The sequence below is a fragment of the Perognathus longimembris genome, chromosome 10 (genome assembly GCF_023159225.1).
Source record: "Perognathus longimembris pacificus isolate PPM17 chromosome 10, ASM2315922v1, whole genome shotgun sequence".
Taxonomy (NCBI): domain Eukaryota; kingdom Metazoa; phylum Chordata; class Mammalia; order Rodentia; family Heteromyidae; genus Perognathus; species Perognathus longimembris.
Genome location: NC_063170.1, coordinates 48,828,235 through 48,847,398, shown reverse-complemented (window position 1 = coordinate 48,847,398; position 19,164 = coordinate 48,828,235). Strand labels below are relative to the sequence as shown.

General features: G+C 49.8%; 1 protein-coding gene across 1 annotated transcript in view; it reads left to right on the top strand.

Moving 5' to 3' along the window:
* The first annotated feature begins 1,216 nt into the window (after positions 1 to 1,216).
* The window catches only part of Acox2 (acyl-CoA oxidase 2), a 34,770-nt gene continuing 16,822 nt past the window's right edge, over positions 1,217 to 19,164 (top strand). Inside the window, exons 1-12 of the mRNA XM_048356048.1 lie at positions 1,217 to 1,343; positions 3,206 to 3,380; positions 3,745 to 3,907; positions 4,106 to 4,257; positions 4,651 to 4,758; positions 5,762 to 5,881; positions 6,180 to 6,295; positions 7,126 to 7,298; positions 8,510 to 8,672; positions 11,035 to 11,225; positions 12,469 to 12,642; positions 14,615 to 14,720. Of these exons, the coding sequence (XP_048212005.1) occupies positions 3,221 to 3,380; positions 3,745 to 3,907; positions 4,106 to 4,257; positions 4,651 to 4,758; positions 5,762 to 5,881; positions 6,180 to 6,295; positions 7,126 to 7,298; positions 8,510 to 8,672; positions 11,035 to 11,225; positions 12,469 to 12,642; positions 14,615 to 14,720 (1,626 nt within the window). The 5' untranslated portion in view covers positions 1,217 to 1,343; positions 3,206 to 3,220. The remainder of the gene's footprint in view (positions 1,344 to 3,205; positions 3,381 to 3,744; positions 3,908 to 4,105; positions 4,258 to 4,650; positions 4,759 to 5,761; positions 5,882 to 6,179; positions 6,296 to 7,125; positions 7,299 to 8,509; positions 8,673 to 11,034; positions 11,226 to 12,468; positions 12,643 to 14,614; positions 14,721 to 19,164) is intronic.

The following is a 19,164-nucleotide window of genomic DNA, read 5'->3' as shown; positions in this document are numbered from 1 at the left end:
AAAGGAAAGAACAAGACAGAGATAAACATTGTTAAGGCTGGGTGTTGGAATCCATGTGAGTTAATTATATTCTCCCCATTTCTTTCTATAGGTTTGAAATTCTTCATAATAAAAGAAAGAACCTTTTTTTTATCCTAGAGAATATATTTTTGTGCAATGAATAAAAATGATCACATCCAAAACAAACAAGGGCAGAGCCAAAGTTGGTGAAGAAACAATTCAGAAACAGTTTATTAAGATATGGAAACTACCATACGCATAAATTAAGTAACTCCTGATGGTCAAGGATTACACAAATATTTATCCGAAGCCACAACTTTGATCTCCAAATGACGGGGTCAAGGCTACCCAACCCAAAGCCACTGGTGGGGAGCTTACATGTAGCCAGCACCAACCCCAGTAGGACCTGCCAAGACGGGTCCAGTCCCCCCCTACCCCCAAGCAGGACCTGCGAGGTGGCAAATTCTCACATCTTATGTCACAGAATCCACCTCTTCCCAAAGCCACAAGCGAAATACAAGCTTGGGAATGTGGGGAGGAGCCGCGAGGCCCTAAGTCACCAACACTCCCTGTCATTTGAGGGGAAGCTATGGCAGAAGCCCTGCCAGGATAGGAGCCCTGCTCTCTTGATTTCTTCCTCAGTCTTGGCACGGATTGGTTAAAAGATGTCAGGACACCTGCTTCACATTCCAGCTCTGTAACTTCCTCCTTGTACAAATGGGGGCATGGGACTTTCTGCCCTTGTTTTCTAGTATCGTACCTTCCCGTGGTTCCTGAGGACAGAGGAAGAACCTTTCCACCTTCTACCCTGCCCACCAAGGCCTGGATGCCCACCTGCATCCCACCCAACACCAGGCAACAGGTGCTTTGCAGATGCTGCCTGGGAAATGTGGAGAAGGCATAAGACAGGCCATATGTTAAGAACAGAGATGGGAAGAGTGAAGAGAGTATTTCACCTTACAGCTCAATCTTTTACACTAGCAGGAAGTCTTCTGGTGATATGACCAGGTTGGTGGAAGGCCCAGGGTTAGGCTTTGGATATACAGGTGCTGGGTACGGGTAGTCTCAGAGGAGCCCCTGGCTTTACCCCTGCAGGGCTGTCTACATAGGAAATCTCCCAGGGCAAACTCCAGTCGCAGATACAAAATAGCCTGCCATCTGCACTGGAACTCCAGAGGAACTCCACCTAGCCAGCCAATCACCAGACAGAGCCACTCTCTGGCAGGCTCCTAAGTCCCAACCCCTCTGAGGGAGGGGAAAGGGGCTGGGCCATCTCTGGAAGATTCTGGGCCTGCAGCGTGGAAGAGGCCAGCCCAGGCTGACAGTGTGCAAACCGGACAGAGGTGAGTTGTGGGGCCAGGCCAGGGGAGGAACTGGGAGACCCCTGAGGAGAAGACAGCCCAATAATGAGCTTCCCAAGGCTCTGATTTCCTCTGCACCTATTTACCAGGTATCGTATGGGAGGATTACTGTATAACAACAACCTTGCTTCCAGTGGTTTCCTTTTTGGCAGAGGGCAGCAATACACAACAAGGTCATGAGCTCATTAGATCCTGTGTGTGAGAAGTGGTACCCACCACAAAGGTAGAGCAGAGAGGGGAGACTGGAAGGTGGGTGCTGAGCAGAGTGGTCAGGAGATGATCTCACTGAGACGGGACTTGTGTAAGATGGAAGAAGCCACTTGAGGAAAGGGTGGCTGGGTAAAAGCATTGTAAAATGGGTAAAAGGGAGCCTGGAGAGCTAGGAACAGCCTGGAGGCAGTGGCACTTGGAGGTGAGTGGCAAAGGGCAGAGAAGAGACAGGGCAGGAAGAGAGGGGAAGGGCCAAGCAGCCTGGCAGGGACTTGGGGAGCTGATAGGGCTTCTTGTATATGCCAGGCAGTGTGTTCTCTTATCTCTGCTTTAAAAGCCTGCACAGGAACCCCACTGGTGGTCTCAGGCTGTGACCTAAAACATCCTTCCCTTCCCAAGGACACTGTCCTAGGTCTTGGGAAGAAAAGGGATGAATGCAAGGGTGCCCGGACAGGTTTGCACCCAGGCTCATGGGGCGGGGGAGGGGGGAACCACACAATGCAGTGCTCCCTCCCAGGCACTCGCTGCCTTGAGGAGGAACAGGAGACTGAAGAATTGTCCCCATTACTAGTCACCCCCAGAGCATGACCAGGCCTCTCAGGGGTGGTGGGGTCCCTGGAAGCTGGGGATGTACAGGAACACAGGGAACTGAGCTTTGCAAGAGGGAACAGTGGGGGTGAAGGGGAAAAGGAGAGCAGGGAGGCTGACAGAGGCCAGGATGGAGGGCTGTTGATGTAGGAGAGATGCAGGGAGACAGGAAGAAGGTGGGCATTCACTACACAAACAGTGGGCACCAGGGCAAGCAGAGGAAAGAAAAAAATGACCTGTCCCTCAAGTGCTCACCCTTGAACAAGAGAGACACCGCTGGCCTCTAACAGGACTGTGGCTGAGTGATAGCAATGATGATGATGATGGCAAGGAGGGGTTCAGGGAAGGCTAGACAGCACCTGGTTGTGGCCTTGCTATAGAGGAATGCGGGCTTCTAAGAGGTGAGAAACTGGGACCCTCCTCCTGACTTTAAGGCATGTACACAAGATCCAAGGGAACACTTCACAAACAGAGGGCAAACATGCCTCCCCTCAGCATCATGGCAGTCCCTGGGGCTCACAGGAGTGAACACTGAATGTAACAGCAAGAGAATAGGACCTCAAGAGCCCACAGCAGCCCCCACAGGAAGACATAGTAGGGACAAAAACGTGTGCAGTGTTATCAGACTTAATCTGATTCCTAGTCATGTCCAGCTGCCTCATTTCATCTCAGACAAGGGGGGTTTTACATAATCCCCAGGCATGTATCACAGCCTTGGTCTAACCTTACAAAGTTCTTTCCTTTCCACAATTCCTGTCCTCTTTGCCAATGGGTCAGCTCCTGCCCCAAACTTGGTGAACACAACTGAACATGCATTGAGCAATGACTGTAGAAAACACCTACCTGCACAGGGCCTCACCCACAGCTGGGGCTCACAGGAAAGGATGCAGAGGGGTGCCCCCCTGGTATCTAAGGTGGGCCTCTCTCCTCCACCAGGCAGCCCGTGGCTGACACCCAACCCCGGTGTACACCAAGTTCTTGGCACTGTCCAACACTCAGAGCAGGCCCGGGAAGAGCCAGGCAGAGTTGCCTCCTCTCTCACACAGGCAGATCCTCGCGAGATGGGTAGCCCAGTGCATCGAGTGTCGCTGGGGGATACCTGGAGCATGCGCATGAACCCTGACATAGAGAGTGAAAGGCGGGCGCCATCCTTTGATGTGGAAAGACTCACCAACATCCTTGACAGAGGTGCCCAGAACACTGCGCTCCGGAGGAAAGTTGGTAAGGGATGCCGACAATGGAGTGCCAGCCCTGTACCCCACCTGCTTTTCCTTCTAGCTGTTCTTTCTTCCAATAACCAATTTGCCCTCCAAATGCCACCTTTAAGAGATTCATTCCTTTGGACTTAGAAGGCAACGTTTCGCATGCCAGTGTTCCCTGAGCCCACATGTATGTGACACAAGTGACAGCCCTAATTCTAACAATGTCACTGTGTCAACTTTAGATGGGTGACATTTCCCACCTAGTGGATCAGTTGTCTCATCTGCTCAGTGACAATAATGACTTCTGGCATGAGTCCCTGCAACCAGTGGGTGGGAAAAGCTGAAGTCACGCAAGTCCTCACACTCTTCTCTGTCCTCTACAGAAAGCATTATCGACAGTGACCCCATGTTTAACCGCCAGAGCAGTCATTTCATGACGCAGAATGAGCGTTATGAGGCCGCGGTACACAGGAGATTCCATTTTCAGAAGCTGGCACAGCGTCTAGGCTGGCAGGAAGATGGCTGTGAACGCCTTTACGCTTACAGGTGCTCTATCAAAGAGGAATTCACCTGGGATTACCTGCAGAGCCCCTAGTCCCAGGACTCATTTTCCCCAGCAAAGACACAATTTACTGAACAGCCAGGATGCTGGGTGCCCTCCTTCCTCAGCCCTGCCCAGACTAAGGGTACATGGGACCCCATCTTCAATAGGCTACTCAACTGCAGGACTTCTTTCTTCTACAGAACCCTTTCTGGAGACATAGGCTTAAACTTGCATACTGTCTTCAAAAATGCCCTCAGGAGCTTGGGCTCAGAGGAACAGATTGCTAAATGGGACCCACTCTGCAAAACCTTCCAGATCATCACAACTTACGCCCAGACAGAACTAGGACACGGTGAGCCAGGGCCTCTGCCGCATGCAGCATTCAGGTCATATGCTGCACATTTCGTAAATGTGTGTGTTTACTCTGAAAACCTCCCAGCTGGTGGCATTCAAAGATCTAAAGGAAACGCTGCCTTCTTGGAATCTGCACAAATGTATTCTGGGACTTCCCACAGGGGCAGAGTCCTTCCTTTTAGAAGCATTAGCATGCCTTCTTATGCATCCCCCTCCCCAGCCCACAGAGGAAAGGTGAGAACACCCCAGGAACACACTGGACACCTCCCCCACCCCACCCCCCAGTTCATTTTGGGCTGCTGTGTGAGAGCCCAGGCCCACCTTGATGCTGTTCTGAGTAGGTAAGAACTCCATGTTGGCCCAATATCTAACTTCCTACCTCATTTTTAAGGGACCTACCTTCAGGGCCTGGAGACTGAAGCCACCTATGATCCAGCCACCCAGGAATTTGTGATCCATAGTCCCACCATGACTGCCACCAAGTGGTGGCCTGGGGACCGTGAGTAGCCATGCCCGCCCCCACTTCCGTGTCCTTCCCCAAGGAGAACAAAGCTCCAGCAGATATCAGACCAGCTTCCCGTTCTTGGCAGATAACCTTGGGCAAGCCCTCAAATGGGTGAGGTATTAAGGATTTCATCTGTGATGGGCTGAGTGGTCCTCTAAGGAAGTTGGAAGTCAATAATGAAATCCACTTAGCCTTTGAGGAATGAAGACAGAAGCTGCAAACAGACACAGCCCCCACCAGACCACATATGCATGTACACACAGCATGTGTGAACTGGGCCTTCTCATCTCAGGCCCTCCTCCTAACCCCACATGCTCTGGGCCTCCAAGGTAATGATTAAGCTTGTCCCAGCCAATCTCCTCTTCGCACCCCACAGACACTCAAAGGCTGTGGCCACCAGGTGGCGCTGACACCAAGCCTCTCTGAGGCCTGTGATTTGCCAGGCTCCCAGAAAGTGACCTCCTTCCTTGGGCTTGAGAAGTTGATTCTGAGGATATATCTCAGGAAAGCAGGAAGGAGGAGGGATGGATGACCACTATCACAACTCCAGAAAAAAGAAACCAGCCTTTCAAGTCAGACCTAGCAGGGTTCAAACCCTATGTCTGCACCCTCCAGGCCCATGACCTTCAGTATACCACTTTACTTTGTGAGACTGTTTCCTTATCTGGAAAATGAGAATCATCATACCTGCCCTGTAAGAAGTAGAAAACAGGGGCGGGCTCCACGTGAGTTTTAATAAGTAGTAATTGTGTTTGTTATAATGAGGTTGGTGACAGAATGCTTGTTTTCGGGGGCGGAGGGGAGGATTTTTCTCATAAACTTGTTCATTACACAGTTCCAAGATGACAAGTTTCGGTTACTTCTTTGGGGGAGAATTGCCTTTGTATGGCCTCACTGACACTGTGAGGACACACAAAGGCAGCCATCTGTAATCCCAGCCATAGGAAAACAAGTTGGGAGAGGGCAGTGCTCATGACTCTCATCCTTGTGCCCTCAGTGGGACGAACAGCCACCCACACGCTGGTCCTGGCCCAGCTGATCTGCTCCGGAGCCCGGCAGGGCATGCATGCCTTTATTGTGCCCATCAGGAGTCTCCAGGACCATTCCCCACTGCCAGGTAAAGCCAGGAGCTCCCTTCCAGGAGGAGCTCCCCCCATCCTGAAAACCCCAGAGATCCAAGGGAGAAACCAGGACACATCGCCACTGGGTCAGGAGGGGCCCAATTGCGCAGATCTAATGCCAAGCTGGCGGGGTGACTTTTGAGCAAGACTCTGCATCTGTCTGACCTCAGCTTGCTCACCTGCAACATAGATGTAACATTCCCAGTTACCCCAGGATGTTGTAACTTGAAATATCCATGTGGTGTCTGGTACCCTATAGGCACTCAACTGACAGGTAATCTCATCTCCTTCTAGGAATCACCATTGGGGACATTGGGCCCAAGATGGGCATGGAATATGTAGACAATGGCTTCCTGCTCTTAGACCACGTGCGAGTCCCCAGGGAGAACATGCTGAGTCGCTTTGCAGAGGTCAGAGATCTGGGGACACTGCAAATTGCCACCTCCTGGAGAGGCTTCACACAGCTGACACTGGCTCCCAGCCCACCTCCACATGGTTGAGTTTTGAGTCCCAGTCTTCTAGGAGGCTTCAGCTTACAAGCAGTGTGAAACTGCTCACATCTGTAATCCTAGCTACTCAGGAGGCTGAGATCTGAGGATCCTGGTACAAAGCCAGCCCATGTAATAAGGTCCACAATACTCTTATCTCCAATTAACCACCAAAAAGCCAGAGTGGAGCTGTAACTCAAATGGTTGAATTTCAGGTTAGAGTGACAAAGCTAAGAGACAACCCCAGGTCCTGGGTTCAAGCCCCATCACCAACACAAGTAAAAAGAAAAAAGAAAGAAAGAAAAGGAAAGAAAAAAGGCAGTGTGATCCTGGGCAAGTCACTGTCTCTCTGAGCATGGGGCTTCTCCAAAGTAAAGGCACTCAACATTGTGGTAACAAAACAATGGGGGGAGGGGGGGGCAAGATGTCTTTGGAAAAGGATCAGGCCTGCATATACGCTGTCACTGAATAGACTGGCCAAACTGCTGGCAGAGCAGGAGTCCCCCATTTTTCCATGCCTTATCCTTCAGTGTGGGAACCAGACAAAGGCCAGAATGTCCCAGCATAGGAGCTGTGGGCCAGAGCAGCTGGGGAAGCAGCCCACAAGACACAACCAAGGAAATGGTTCTATGTACTAATGATCCCAAGATCAGCAGGATGAGTGGGCTGCCCATAGGATTGAGGGCCATGGTCGTGGGGGGAGGTGGTGGTGAACCTGGCTTTGACACAGTACCTGTCCTTATTCCCCACAGGTCCTGCCAGATGGCACCTACATAAGGCATGGAACAGTACAGAGCAACTATCTTGCCATGCTGGTGACCCGGATAGGCCTGCTGCTGGATGGGATCCTCCCCAACCTGCAGAAGGCTTGCGTTATCTCCCTGCGCTACTCCGTCATCCGCCGCCAGTCCCGGCTCCGGCCCAGGCAAGAGGCTCCCAGAGGCTGACACACACACACACACACACACACACACACACACACACACACACACACACACACATACACGATTCCAGATAGAGGATACATACATAAGTCTGAATTTCAGGTAAACCACAATTTTTCTTAGAATATGACCTAAATAGATGCAGTCACCCAAGATGTAGCAGCCTGAGTTTGAACAACACCTACAGCCTGTGATGCCAAGAGTGGCTTCAACCTGACAGCCATGCCAGGCTGGCTGTAACCCTGGGCCTAACAAGACCCCCTATGCTCACTTTCTACCTGTACATCACCAAGACTGCAAAGCATGAGAACATCCAGCCCTAAGGCCTGGAATTATGTCATGGGTCCAGAATAATCAGACCCAAAACAAATGAGGGCCTGATGCCAGGCATACTTTTCTCTCCCTCAGCTTCCACATCTGCAAAATAGGAGAGGCAAGCATGGTGTTTCCGTGTGGTGCTCAGGGTAGAATGCAGCAGGTATTCTAGGACCTTAGTCCCAAGCCCTTTCCTCTGGCAAACCTGCAGGACCCCAAGCCTGGGCTTAGAATCCTGGGCTGAGGGCATCTTCCCTTAAACACCAAGGCCCTGGGAAGAAGGTATGGCTGCCCCACCAGAGGTCCTTTATCTGAGATGTCCCCGGATGGTCCTCCATACATATTGGATGAGAAGCTGCTGCCCTATAAGCTGTAATTCCCATCCGCTATGGGAGGCTCTGCAATCACCCCCTCAAGCAGTCCTGTCACACGACACACTCTATGATGGACACAGTCCCTTCCTTGGGTTCCATAGGGCCCAAGTTCACGTCCTAGGGGTTGTTGTTTAGACTTAACACATTTCCCAGTCCACTGCAAGCACACACAGAGAAAGATCCTGGGAATAGATCTTCAGGGGTGGGGGCGCCCCCACTTCCCACCTGCTCCTAAGGAGCAGATGGGGGGGATTTAGAACATTTCAGATTTTAGGGTAATACAGGCCTGTCATCCAGAGGTGGTACCTCCACAAGGTCACATCACTATCACTGCCACAGGATGTGTCAGATGAGATTTTAGAAGGGGATGGACAGCCTCACGTCAATCTTGATGCATCATTCAGAAACTGTCTGCTCTGAAGGCTTTTATGGTCACGAGTTCACAAGGAAATAGACGTGTTACACAGCTATCTTCCAAAATCTCCCCCTTCATTTCCTCTCAGTGACCCAGAGGTAAAAATCCTGGACCACCAGACGCAGCAACAGAAGCTCCTTCCACAGCTGGCCATGAGTTACGCCTTCCATTTCCTGGCTGTCAGCCTCTTGGAATTCTTCGAGCATTCCTATGACGCCATTCTGAACAAAGACTTCACCCTCCTGCCTGAGGTACAGCTTGTCTTCCAGGGAGCAACTGTTAGAGGGTGGTTAAGGCTGTTCTAACGTGGGGAGTGCCCATAGCCCCAGGCCCGGGGTCCTTCCTCATCCTCTAATACCTCAGGATGGCATGAACAGTGAGTGCTCTGATACATAGTCCCCAACACCACCACCTGGCCACCATAAAGGGAATTTCCACATAGCACAGAGACCACAGCTACACAATCCCTGACATCCCCTCTGAAAACCAGCAGTCCCTGCAAGAGGTGGCACAGTTTGACCTGAACTGACCTGATCCATTGCACAGAGCGTGAACTCAGATATCAGTGTTCAGTCACATTTCCCCCAAGCCCCATGTAGGTATTATATATACCATACATTGTTATATACCATACATGCCCTGCTCTACCGTTCCCAAATCCAAAAACTATTCTGATTCCAAAACACAGCTGGCACAGGCAGAGCCTCAGGTAAGGCTCCGTAATCTAACAGATTACACTAAGCTTCAGTCTGCCCAGGGACTCGCACGTCTCCTAGGACACAGCTTCCTGGACGCATGCGTTATAAACACTGCCGCATTGCTCCTATCATTTACATCTTATTGTGCAGATGAAGAACTTAAAACTCCCAAAGGAAAAGGGCCACAAACCTTCCTCCTGAGAACTTCAAAGCTTGAAAGGCAAATACGAGCTTTAAAAAAAAAAACAAAACCAGGCAGGTGCTGGTGGCTTATGCCTGTATTCATAGCTACTCAGGAGGCTGAGATCTGAGAAACTCAGTTTGAATCCCAGGATGACGTCAGTGAGACTCATCTCCAATTAAGCACCCAAACAGTGGGAAGTACCAGTGTGGCTCAAATGATTGAGCACCAGCCTTGAATGGAAAAAGCTAAGCAAAAGCATGAGGCCCTGAGTTCAAGCCCCAATATTGGCACCAAAACAAACAACAAAAAAACAGAAGCATAGCTCCAGGGTAAAGTGCTTGTTTAGCAAGCATGAGACCCCAAGTTCCAACACATTACCCATCCCCCCACCCCCCCAAAAGAAAAAATTCAAACCAGACTGGGGTTCTCTCAGTCTATTCAGTTACCAGAGCAAAAACACCATAAACTACATGGCTACTCAATAACTGAAAAGCATTTTCACAGTTCTGGGCCTCTCCTGCCTCCACCACAGGGACCAACTGGATGTGTGGGAATATGGTAGGGGTGTTGAAGGACACAAAACTCCATGACAATGCACTTGGGAAGAACACACTTCTTTTTCCATTTAGGGGCACTGGAGATTGAACTCTGGGCCTTGCAATTGCTAGGTAGGGGCACTAATGCTGAGCCACGCCTCTAGCCATTCTTTTTACACTGGTTATTTTTGAGTATGGATTTTGATGGGTTGGAGGTCTGGGCTAACTTCCAACTGCAATCAAGGTAAGGCTCTCAACCTCCTAAGTAACCAGGGGCAAGCCCCAGGCACCCAGGAGAGAAGTCCCTTTTAAAATATTTTTATTGTTATCCTAAAGATGATGTACAGAGGAGTTACAATGACAGAAGCCAGGTAAAGAGTACATTTCTTTTTTGACAATGTCACTTTTTGCTGTTGGTGGTGGTAGCCATGGGGCTTTAACTCTCAGAGCCTGGGCACTGTACCTGAGTTCTTTTTGCTCAAGGCTAGTGCTCTACCACTTTGAGCCACAGCTCCACTTCCAGTGGTTAATTGGAGATGAGTCTCACGGACTTTCCTGCCTGGCTGACTTGGAACTGTCCTCAGATCTCAGCCTCCTGAGTAGCTAGGATTACAGGTATGAGCCACCAGCAACTGCAACAGTGTCACTGTTATAGCAAAGTCATGCCCACAGTAGACATCCTACTCCCAGACAACCACAGGAATCCATTCCCGAGGGGAGAGTCCTCAGCTAATCACCCCCGAAATTTCAACTTGAGGGAACATTAAACCACAGCTAATCCTATTTGTGAAGGCCTCATCCTGGGGACCTCATCAGCCCCAAAGACCCAGCCTTCTGACCCCAGTATCTGGGAGGCTGGATTTCAACATATGAATTCTTAGGAGGTACAGTGCATCCCTCTGCTGCCCAGATAAGGGGGGCACCCACCCTCACAAGCCAGCTTCCCAAGCCCTCTGCTCACCAGTAAACGCCATGAATCCTGGAGGGTGCAGGCACAATCCAGACAGCGCCCCCTTCTGACTTCTTATTGTTCCCACAGCTACACTGCTGAATTGTGTGGGTAAGTCACCCGCCCATCCATCAAGTTGGGGATCAAGGAAATACTGCTTATCTCAGAGTTATGCCTACAAGATGAAGGTACAGGAGTTAATGGGGGGACCCCTTCCATCCCTGATTCCTCTTCCCATTCTTACAGCTCCATGCACTGAGCACCGGGGGAAAGGCCATGATCTCAGACTTCTGTGCCCAGGGGGCTGAGCAGTGCCGCAGGGCCTGTGGTGGACATGGCTACTCAAACCTGAGTGGTCTGCCAACACTGGTCACGCAAGTGGTGGCGTCCTGCACCTACGAGGGTGAAAATACAGTGCTCTACCTGCAGGTGGCCAGGTAAGGTCCAGATCATTCTCAGCTTCTGCTCAGGTGCAGGCCTCTGGTCCAGGCCCACCAAAGAAGCAGGCTTTGGGAAGTGTCCTTTGGGGGTGGTCCAGAGCCCACAAAGAGGCCCCAACCTGAGAGGCCACGTCAGCCCCCTCTACAGAGGCAGTCCCTGTCAGTTATCTCTGCAGCTGACAAAGCCTCACACACTGACTTATTGGCAGATGACTAATGGGGCAAGGACTTCTGTAGGCTGAGAGAAAGATGTTCACTGACAAACTATATAGAACATTGCTGGGGACTTGTTGTTTTGGTATTTGTTTGTTTTGCCAAATTAGAAAAAAGAAGCTGGGCACTAGTGGCTCACACTGGTAATGCTAGCTACTCAGGAGCCTGAGATCTGAGGGTTCTAGGTCAAAGCCAGCCTGGCAAGAAAGTCTGTGAGACTCTATCTTCAGTTAACCAGCAAGAAGCCAGGAGTGGAGCTGTAGTTTAAGTGGTGGAGCACTGGACTTGAGCAGAAGAGAAAGAAAAAGCTAATGGACAGTGGCAGGACCCCAAGTTCAAGCCCCAGTACTGACTCACACACACTGACTCACACACACACACACACACACACACACACACACACACACACACAGAAAGAAAGCTAAACATAACAATTAGAAAAGTAATACATGCAGTAGGCACCCTGTGCCCAGTAAAGGAAAAAGCACTTCAAAGCTGTGATCTCATTCAGCTTTCCATCCCTGCCTAGAGATGGAGAGAGGGAGGCTTGGGGAGGGGAAGCCAGTTCTAGAGCATCATGGGCCTCAGCAGAGGGCCTGACCATGGGGTCAGCTCAGCATTCGCCCTCCTCCCTCCTGTGTGGGCAACTCTGCATCTCTCCTCTTCCTTTCAGCAGAGAAAATGTCATTTCCATAGTCACTGTCTGTACAAGTGCTCATAAATGAGGAGGTTCTGACACAGAGATACTGTTTGCACAGACCTCAAAATGGTTTATGTTCCAGACTGAGGGGTGTCTTACTAAGGCCTGTCTCACGTGGCTGAGGAAACTGCAGCCTGGGGGTGGGCCTCAGTGAGGACCCCACTCAGGATGCTGTGCGGAAGCTGTGGTGGGGAGTGGTCATCCTGCCAGCATCATGGGGTCCAGCTTATGTCTCTGGGAATAGGGTGGCTGGGATGTCTCACGGAGCCCCCCACTTCCTCACCCACCTCCACCTTCATTCCTCCCACCCCCCACCCTCACCCCCAGGTATCTGGCAAAGAACTACCTGCAGGCTCAACTGTCCTCCACAAAGCGGAAGTCCCTTCCTCGGTCTGTCGCCTACCTTGCCATGCCTGACCAGAGCAGGTGCCCAGCACAGGTGGCAACTGACTTCCTCCGCCCAGAGCTCTACATCACAGCCTGGGCACACGTAGCAACCAGGTGAGCCAGTGCAGAAAAGTCTGTATTCCACCTAGGCCTCGTTCGAGTGGCCATTCCTGGATACACTTCCTCAGGCTCCTGCTGTCCCTGGGTCCCAGCCCTCCCAGCTACTAGAGCCATGGGTAGAGAGGAGGGGATGTCCTCCCATCAGCCACCACCATGTCCACTTCCGGCTCACAGTGGTAGAGGGCATCACCTCCCTGGACAATGAGAAGCATTTTTTGTCCTTAGGTTCCTATGGCAATTTGCAATGCAATGAATGCAACCATCCATACATACTCCAAATGTATTAATATGCAAACTAATACGAATAAGTAAAGCAGTACTTCTAAGTTTGAAATACCTTATAATCTAAATATCCCCTTCAAAAATGTGACTATTTCGAGATAGGGTTGGTTTATTTCCAGGCCCCAGTAAACACAGACAAAAGCAAGGACTTGTCCATTCTATCATCCGACAAATATGGTCATGTACCTAGTCATTGACAGAAGCAATCACACATGCTAGGGGCTGAGAATCAGAAATACCCTGACCACACACAGACTTCAGGAGAGGCTTAGCTTCCTAAAGAGGAATGTCCTGGAGCAAGGTGGTTCACACCTGTAATCCCAGCTACTCAGGACACTGAGATTGCTGTGTGAAGCCAGAAGCCCAGGCAGAAAAGTCAATGAGCCTTGTATCTCCGATTAACTAGCAAAAAGCCAGAACTGGAGATGTGCTCAAGTGGTAAAGCATCAACTTTGAGCAAAAAAAGTCAAATGAGAGGGCAAGGCCTTTTATTCAAACCTCAATACTATCATGCCCACATGCGTGATCTTATGCATGCATGAATAAATGAATAAATGGAAATGGCTAAACCTCGCTTCCCATTGAAATGCCAAAAACAAAACAACAAAAATCATTTCCAGTATATGATAAAAGGTCTTACAACTCAACCTATGTTATTTTATAATCCCAAGCCTAGTTGGGAAATGGATGGCTATGCATGTGCTAAGCAAGTATGAAAAGCAAGATCACAAGAGACTTAGAATATTCATTGTGTACTCTCTGAATAGTTTTAGAAAAAGACAAGCATTGTTCTAAGAAGAAGGGATAAGACCCAGTCTGTAAATAACTCCATGCCTCACAGGGTTAACACTGTGTTCAGGAGGGGAAGAAAAACCCAGGAACTTGATATGACATCTGCTTATCTGCTCCCTAACAAAGTAAAATAAATATTGCTTCATAGTCTGCTCTTCACACAAATTCCAAGGGTCATAGATGGACTTGCAAGAATAAAGAGATTAGATAAGCCATAACATAACTGAGTGTTCTAGAGAACAAAAGGTGGGTTTGTTTTTCTAGGTCCCTTAGGTGGAATTGAAGGAGGCTAGGTGACTAGCACATCTCACTAGCCTTTGTAGAAAAATGATTCTCTAGCCAGGCATTAGTGGCTCATGTCTGTAATCCCAGCAACTCAGAAGTCTGACATCTGAGGATCATGGTTCAAAGCCTGCCTAGGCAAAACAAAAAACAAAAAACAAAAAAACAAAAAAACAGTTCATGAGACTCATCTACAATTAACTACCAACAAAGCCAGAAGTGGAGCTGTGGCTCAAGTGGTAGAGTGACAGTCTGGAGTGAAAAAGGTAAGGGGCAGTGCCATTCTCCTTTCTCTGGCCATACAAAACCCAGCTGAAGCTGCTGGTATCAGATGGAATTCCATTAAAAAGAGGGGGCAGCTTCTGGCTGATAAGGCTCTGAAGCTTTAAAACCTGTTGAAGGAGAATAAATCCAAATCATGGCTCCAGTTAGCGCTGGACAAGTAACTTGACCTCTGTGGGACTGTTTTCCCCATTGTAAATTGGGAAGTCTGACCCATCAAGTAATTTACTTTATGCTATACAAAAGGTCAATCAACAGAAATCACCTTCATTATTTTAGTCCTCCCCACTCAATCAGAAAGCTGAGCCCTCTTCTCTTTGGCTCCAAGACTCATAAAGGACGCGGCCCATTGCATGCAGACCCTCATACAATCTGGCGCTGACCAGCATGAGGCCTGGAACCAGACCACTGTCATCCAACTCCAGGCCGCTAAGGTAAGCTGGCAAAACTTGAGGTTGCTCCCCAGCCCTGCCCACCATGGCTACCCTCTTCATGCCCAGGGCTATAGTCCAGGGTATTTTCATTAAAGGACTTAACTCTGAAGCAATGTCACTGGCAACTCTTAGGGAAAAAGGTAATGAGGCAGTGTTATTGGATTTGCTTCAGGTTGTTCAAATATTTCCTCCCTGAGAGAAAAGCAGGTCAAGGCTCCTCTTAGCCCCACAGGCAATCCTTAGATGTCTGATTCAATTTCCACTGTTTTGTGTCAGTGCATAATTCGTAGTCAGTCGACAAATATTTGAACACTCTCGGCCATGGAACTGGCTAGGAGCTTGACAGAGAAGGTGCTGCGCATACCCAGCTACAATCAGGGAGATGGGGGTTGCTATGGGGCCTAAGGGAAGTTGCAACACTACTCACCCTGAAGGGTCAGAAGGGCTTCCTAGTAGAAAGGACACAGGGTAACAGGTTAAGGATTAGCTCAGATGAAGCCAGTTGAGGGGTGTGTTGGCAACTTTGGAGAGAAAGGTAAAGCCAAAATTTTAGGCTCCAGGCCCACATGTAACTCCCACACGGCAACCACTCACCCCTATATAGAATAAAGAGATGCGTGACGGCAGAGAAAGGAGGTTTACTATCTGGCATGGGCAGCCACAGAAAGAGGCAAAGCATACACCTCAACCATCTCAGAGTACACACCTGAGCTTTAGGTTTAAAAAGAGAACTGGGGAAAGGAGGAAAGAGGTATGCCTATCCAGGCAGAGGTGTGGGCTGGCTAAGCATTATCTCGGTCCTTGTGCAGTCTAGGAGTTGCTATCCCTGTCCTGCGGTGGCTCTGCTCTTCCCTTCTTTTTTTTGGGGGGGGGGAACAGTTTCCTTCACCCCTCCCTGTAAACACAAAGATAGAAGCAAAATGGAAGCAGGGATGTCAAGCTTTTCTCCTGCTTGTAGGTAATTCATGAAGCCAAACAAGGAGTCAGTGCTTCTCAGAAAAAGCAGTTGGAGTACTGGTAACAAAAGATTTCCAAGAAAAAGGCAGCTGCAAGTGCAAAAAGAGGAGGCAAGATTGGAATGGAAGATGCAGAGGGGAGGGAAGGCCACAGTGCTGAGAGCTGTTTTCACTGCAGTAGGAAAGCTTTTGTCAAGTTTGTATCCAAGAAGTGAAGTGATTGGGAAAGCATCATGCAAACCATGAAGGGAGACCAATTAGAAGGAAGCAGCAGCAGCCTGGGCTAGCCCTGAGGATGAAGTGGGAGAAGTGGGGGGATGCAGCGATAAGATGGGGGCAAACGAAAGGTCAGGCCTTAGAGAGTCAAGGGTGATGGCTCCCCAAGTTTAGGCAGCTGGGATGCCAGCCCTACCAATAATTAGAAAACATAAGCAATCCCTCCAGTCCTCAGCCTGAGGAGCAGGAGAGCCCGGAAGAACTGCAGGGATGTTAGGAAAGGTGGACATGAGAGCCCCCTGATGGTGGCCCGGCACCTCCACCACACTCATTAGGGCTACCAAAAGACCCCTTGCACCCCTCTAGCCTGGGTAACTCAATTATTCAGCTCAGTCCAACAGGAGGCACCCCTGGCTGAGCTCAAAGCCCTACCAACCCTGAGGACTAGCCAGACTGTGCACTCTCACCCGATGAACAGACAAGGAATCTATCTGTCGCCTGTTACTCATCTTATTTTCCAAACCTGTTTCTTGCCTTTAAATGGTCTGGACTCTGCTCACCCGAGTTCCTTTACTTAGAACACGTGAGCCTAGCAAGGAAGACAAGCGGCTCCTCCTTTCTAAGGGGGAGGGAAGCCTCAGAGGTAGGAAGTGACTTCGTCAGGGAGCCTTCCTTTCTCTCTGGCCACAAAGGCCAGCTGCATCCTCAAGGTGTCTCCGAAGTGATGAAGGTGAGCCTCAAGCTCTGGGGCACCAGGGCCTTGGCCAGCCTGGGGGAGAAGATGAGTCTCCTAGCTTCCTGGGGAAGTGGCCCCTGAGCTGCCTCCAAGATCACAGCACGTGTGCTTCGCGGAGTCAGCCTCTCTACAGAAACCTCCGCGCCCAGAGTCCCACCTGGAAGGGATCTAAGGACAGACAAAATGACTGCAACATGGGGAAGGAAGACACATTAGCAGGAGGGAAAGTCATGAGCTAAGTTCTGGTCCCAACTCTGTGATGTGCCAAGGGATCTCAAGTACTCCCTACCTTCTGAACTTGACCTTCCTGGGTTTATAAAATAGGGAGATAGAAGAGTCCTGGGGCCTCTCGCTGGCTCCAGTCTCCTCATCTCAAACTCTGCAGGAGCAATATCAGTCCTGGACAACTGGAGCTAAGGTTGGTACTCCTATAATCCAACCCAGGTCACGAGAGCTTTAGCAGCAGAGGTAGTGATCAAGTGAGCAGCCTGGGTTTGGGATGTACTGACCATATGCCCGTGAACAAGAAACTTAGTGTCTCAGAGTCTCCTTGGCCTATTTGTCTACAGAACGTCTACAGATGATGCCAGTAGCAGTACCTACTTTATCAGATTCTTATGACGTTTAAATGAACACATGTGAAAGTAGCCATAAGAACTTGCCCTTTCCCCCAAGTCTCACAGGCCATCCTTAACTCTCCTTATCCTGCTTTCCGAGGCCACGGCATAGCCCCTGGCAGCTCCCCATCCCTGCAGTCCTCAACCAGAGCCCTGAGAATCTGCCAAGGAGGCCCATGGGGAGAAAGGGAAGGCAGGACCCCAGAAACACAACTGTGAGTCTCCAGCTTTGCCAACCTTGACCCAGTTGGAGTACCAAAGTCTGTTTGTGCCAGCAGAGGCTTGAACTGCCCAGCTGCTGCTAATCTATTTCCAAAGACTGCAAACCCAGCAAGGCTGCAAGGCACCCGGGCTAACTGCAAATAGAGCTGTTAGCACCTGTGGGAGGTCTCCCTGGGAGAGGCATGCCCTTTCCAAATGAAAGGCTCACTGCCCTGCTAAAGATCAGTGACTCCCCAGCCCCCACAAAATAAAATGCTGACCATGTCACAGCCCTGCACTGACCAGGACCTCAAGTGCAGGTCCACTCAAACTTCCACAGTTCCCGTTATTGCCATCTTAGTCCCCAGTGCTTCAGCCTTGAGAACTTTTCTTGAGCTCCCTGAAAAGTGCAGTCTTTGCACCGAGTTCCCCCATCACCTGAGTGAAACCCCAAGACATTCTAAACCTTGCTGCTCAAAGTTAGTCCCTAGATGTATTGGACATGTAATCTCAGGGCCTACTTTTCACTCCATATCCCAAGATATCCAGCTAATCTGTAGGAATATCTAAATCTGAGCTCTGCTTCCTACTCTCTCCCTCCATCTCATCCTCTGAGGAACTCAGTCTAACTGATGAGATAATTATGTGCACCTGTCTTGGGTGGAGGAGTAATATTTTAAATATTTACCAACCAATAAGGCAGGAGAAGCAGGTTCTCCAAGGCCTCCTGCTGGGTCAGGCCTTCCACCTTTAGTTGTTGGGCTGTGGGGGACAGGATTCCCAGGAAAGAAGCCTGTCCAGCAGAGGGCGCTCTTGTTGGGTTGGTGGCACTGCTCACTCATCAACCAGAACCAAAGAATTACTTGAACTGACAGAACATGCCACTAGAGAACAGCACTGCTTCCCTCTAGAAGTTTATACTCTAGTGAGAATAAGTTTCGGACACTTCTCACTAAAACCCTGTAGTTTTTTGGTGTGTGTGTATTGATCTCAGAGCCTGGACCCTGTAAAGTGTGTGTGTGTGTGTGCGCGCGTGCGTGCGTGCGTGTGTGTGTGTGTGTGTGTGTGTGTGTACCTGAGGACCTGGAGTTCTCACTTGTCTTTTTCAGTCAAGGCTGGCATTCTATGACTTGAGCCACACTTCCACTTCCAGAGTTTGGGTGGTTAATTGGAAATAAGAGTCTCATGGACTTTTCTGCCTGGGCTGTCTTCGAACCACAGTCCTCAGATCTCAGCCTCCTGAAGGTTACAGGTGTAAACCACAGGCATACAGTTTAAGCCATATCTCTCTCACCCCATAGTACACACACATCACTGCTTTGAAAGGCAGTCAATAAATGCTATTATCTAGAAAATAAAAATGATGCTGCCCTCCAAAATGGCCAGGCCAGCATCAATGTTCCCATATGCTTTTTCTCCTCTTCCAACCCATGTGAAGCTTCCCCAAAGTGAAGGAAACAAGGGGATGGTTTCAAAGCCCACTGTCTCCCCCCACTCCACACACATACACCACTAGAAATAATCATACCTGAGTGGGCAAAGAGAAGAGATGGCTGCTTCTCCACATGCTGGAAAACCTGTGAGCACAACAAGTTTACTCAGCAGTCTTGTCCAGCTTCCTGGATGGCTTGAGGTACTTCCAGTCCTGTAACCCTTGCTACTCAGGAGACTGAAATGTGATGATCAAAGTTCAAAGCCAGGCAAGTCAGGAACATTTG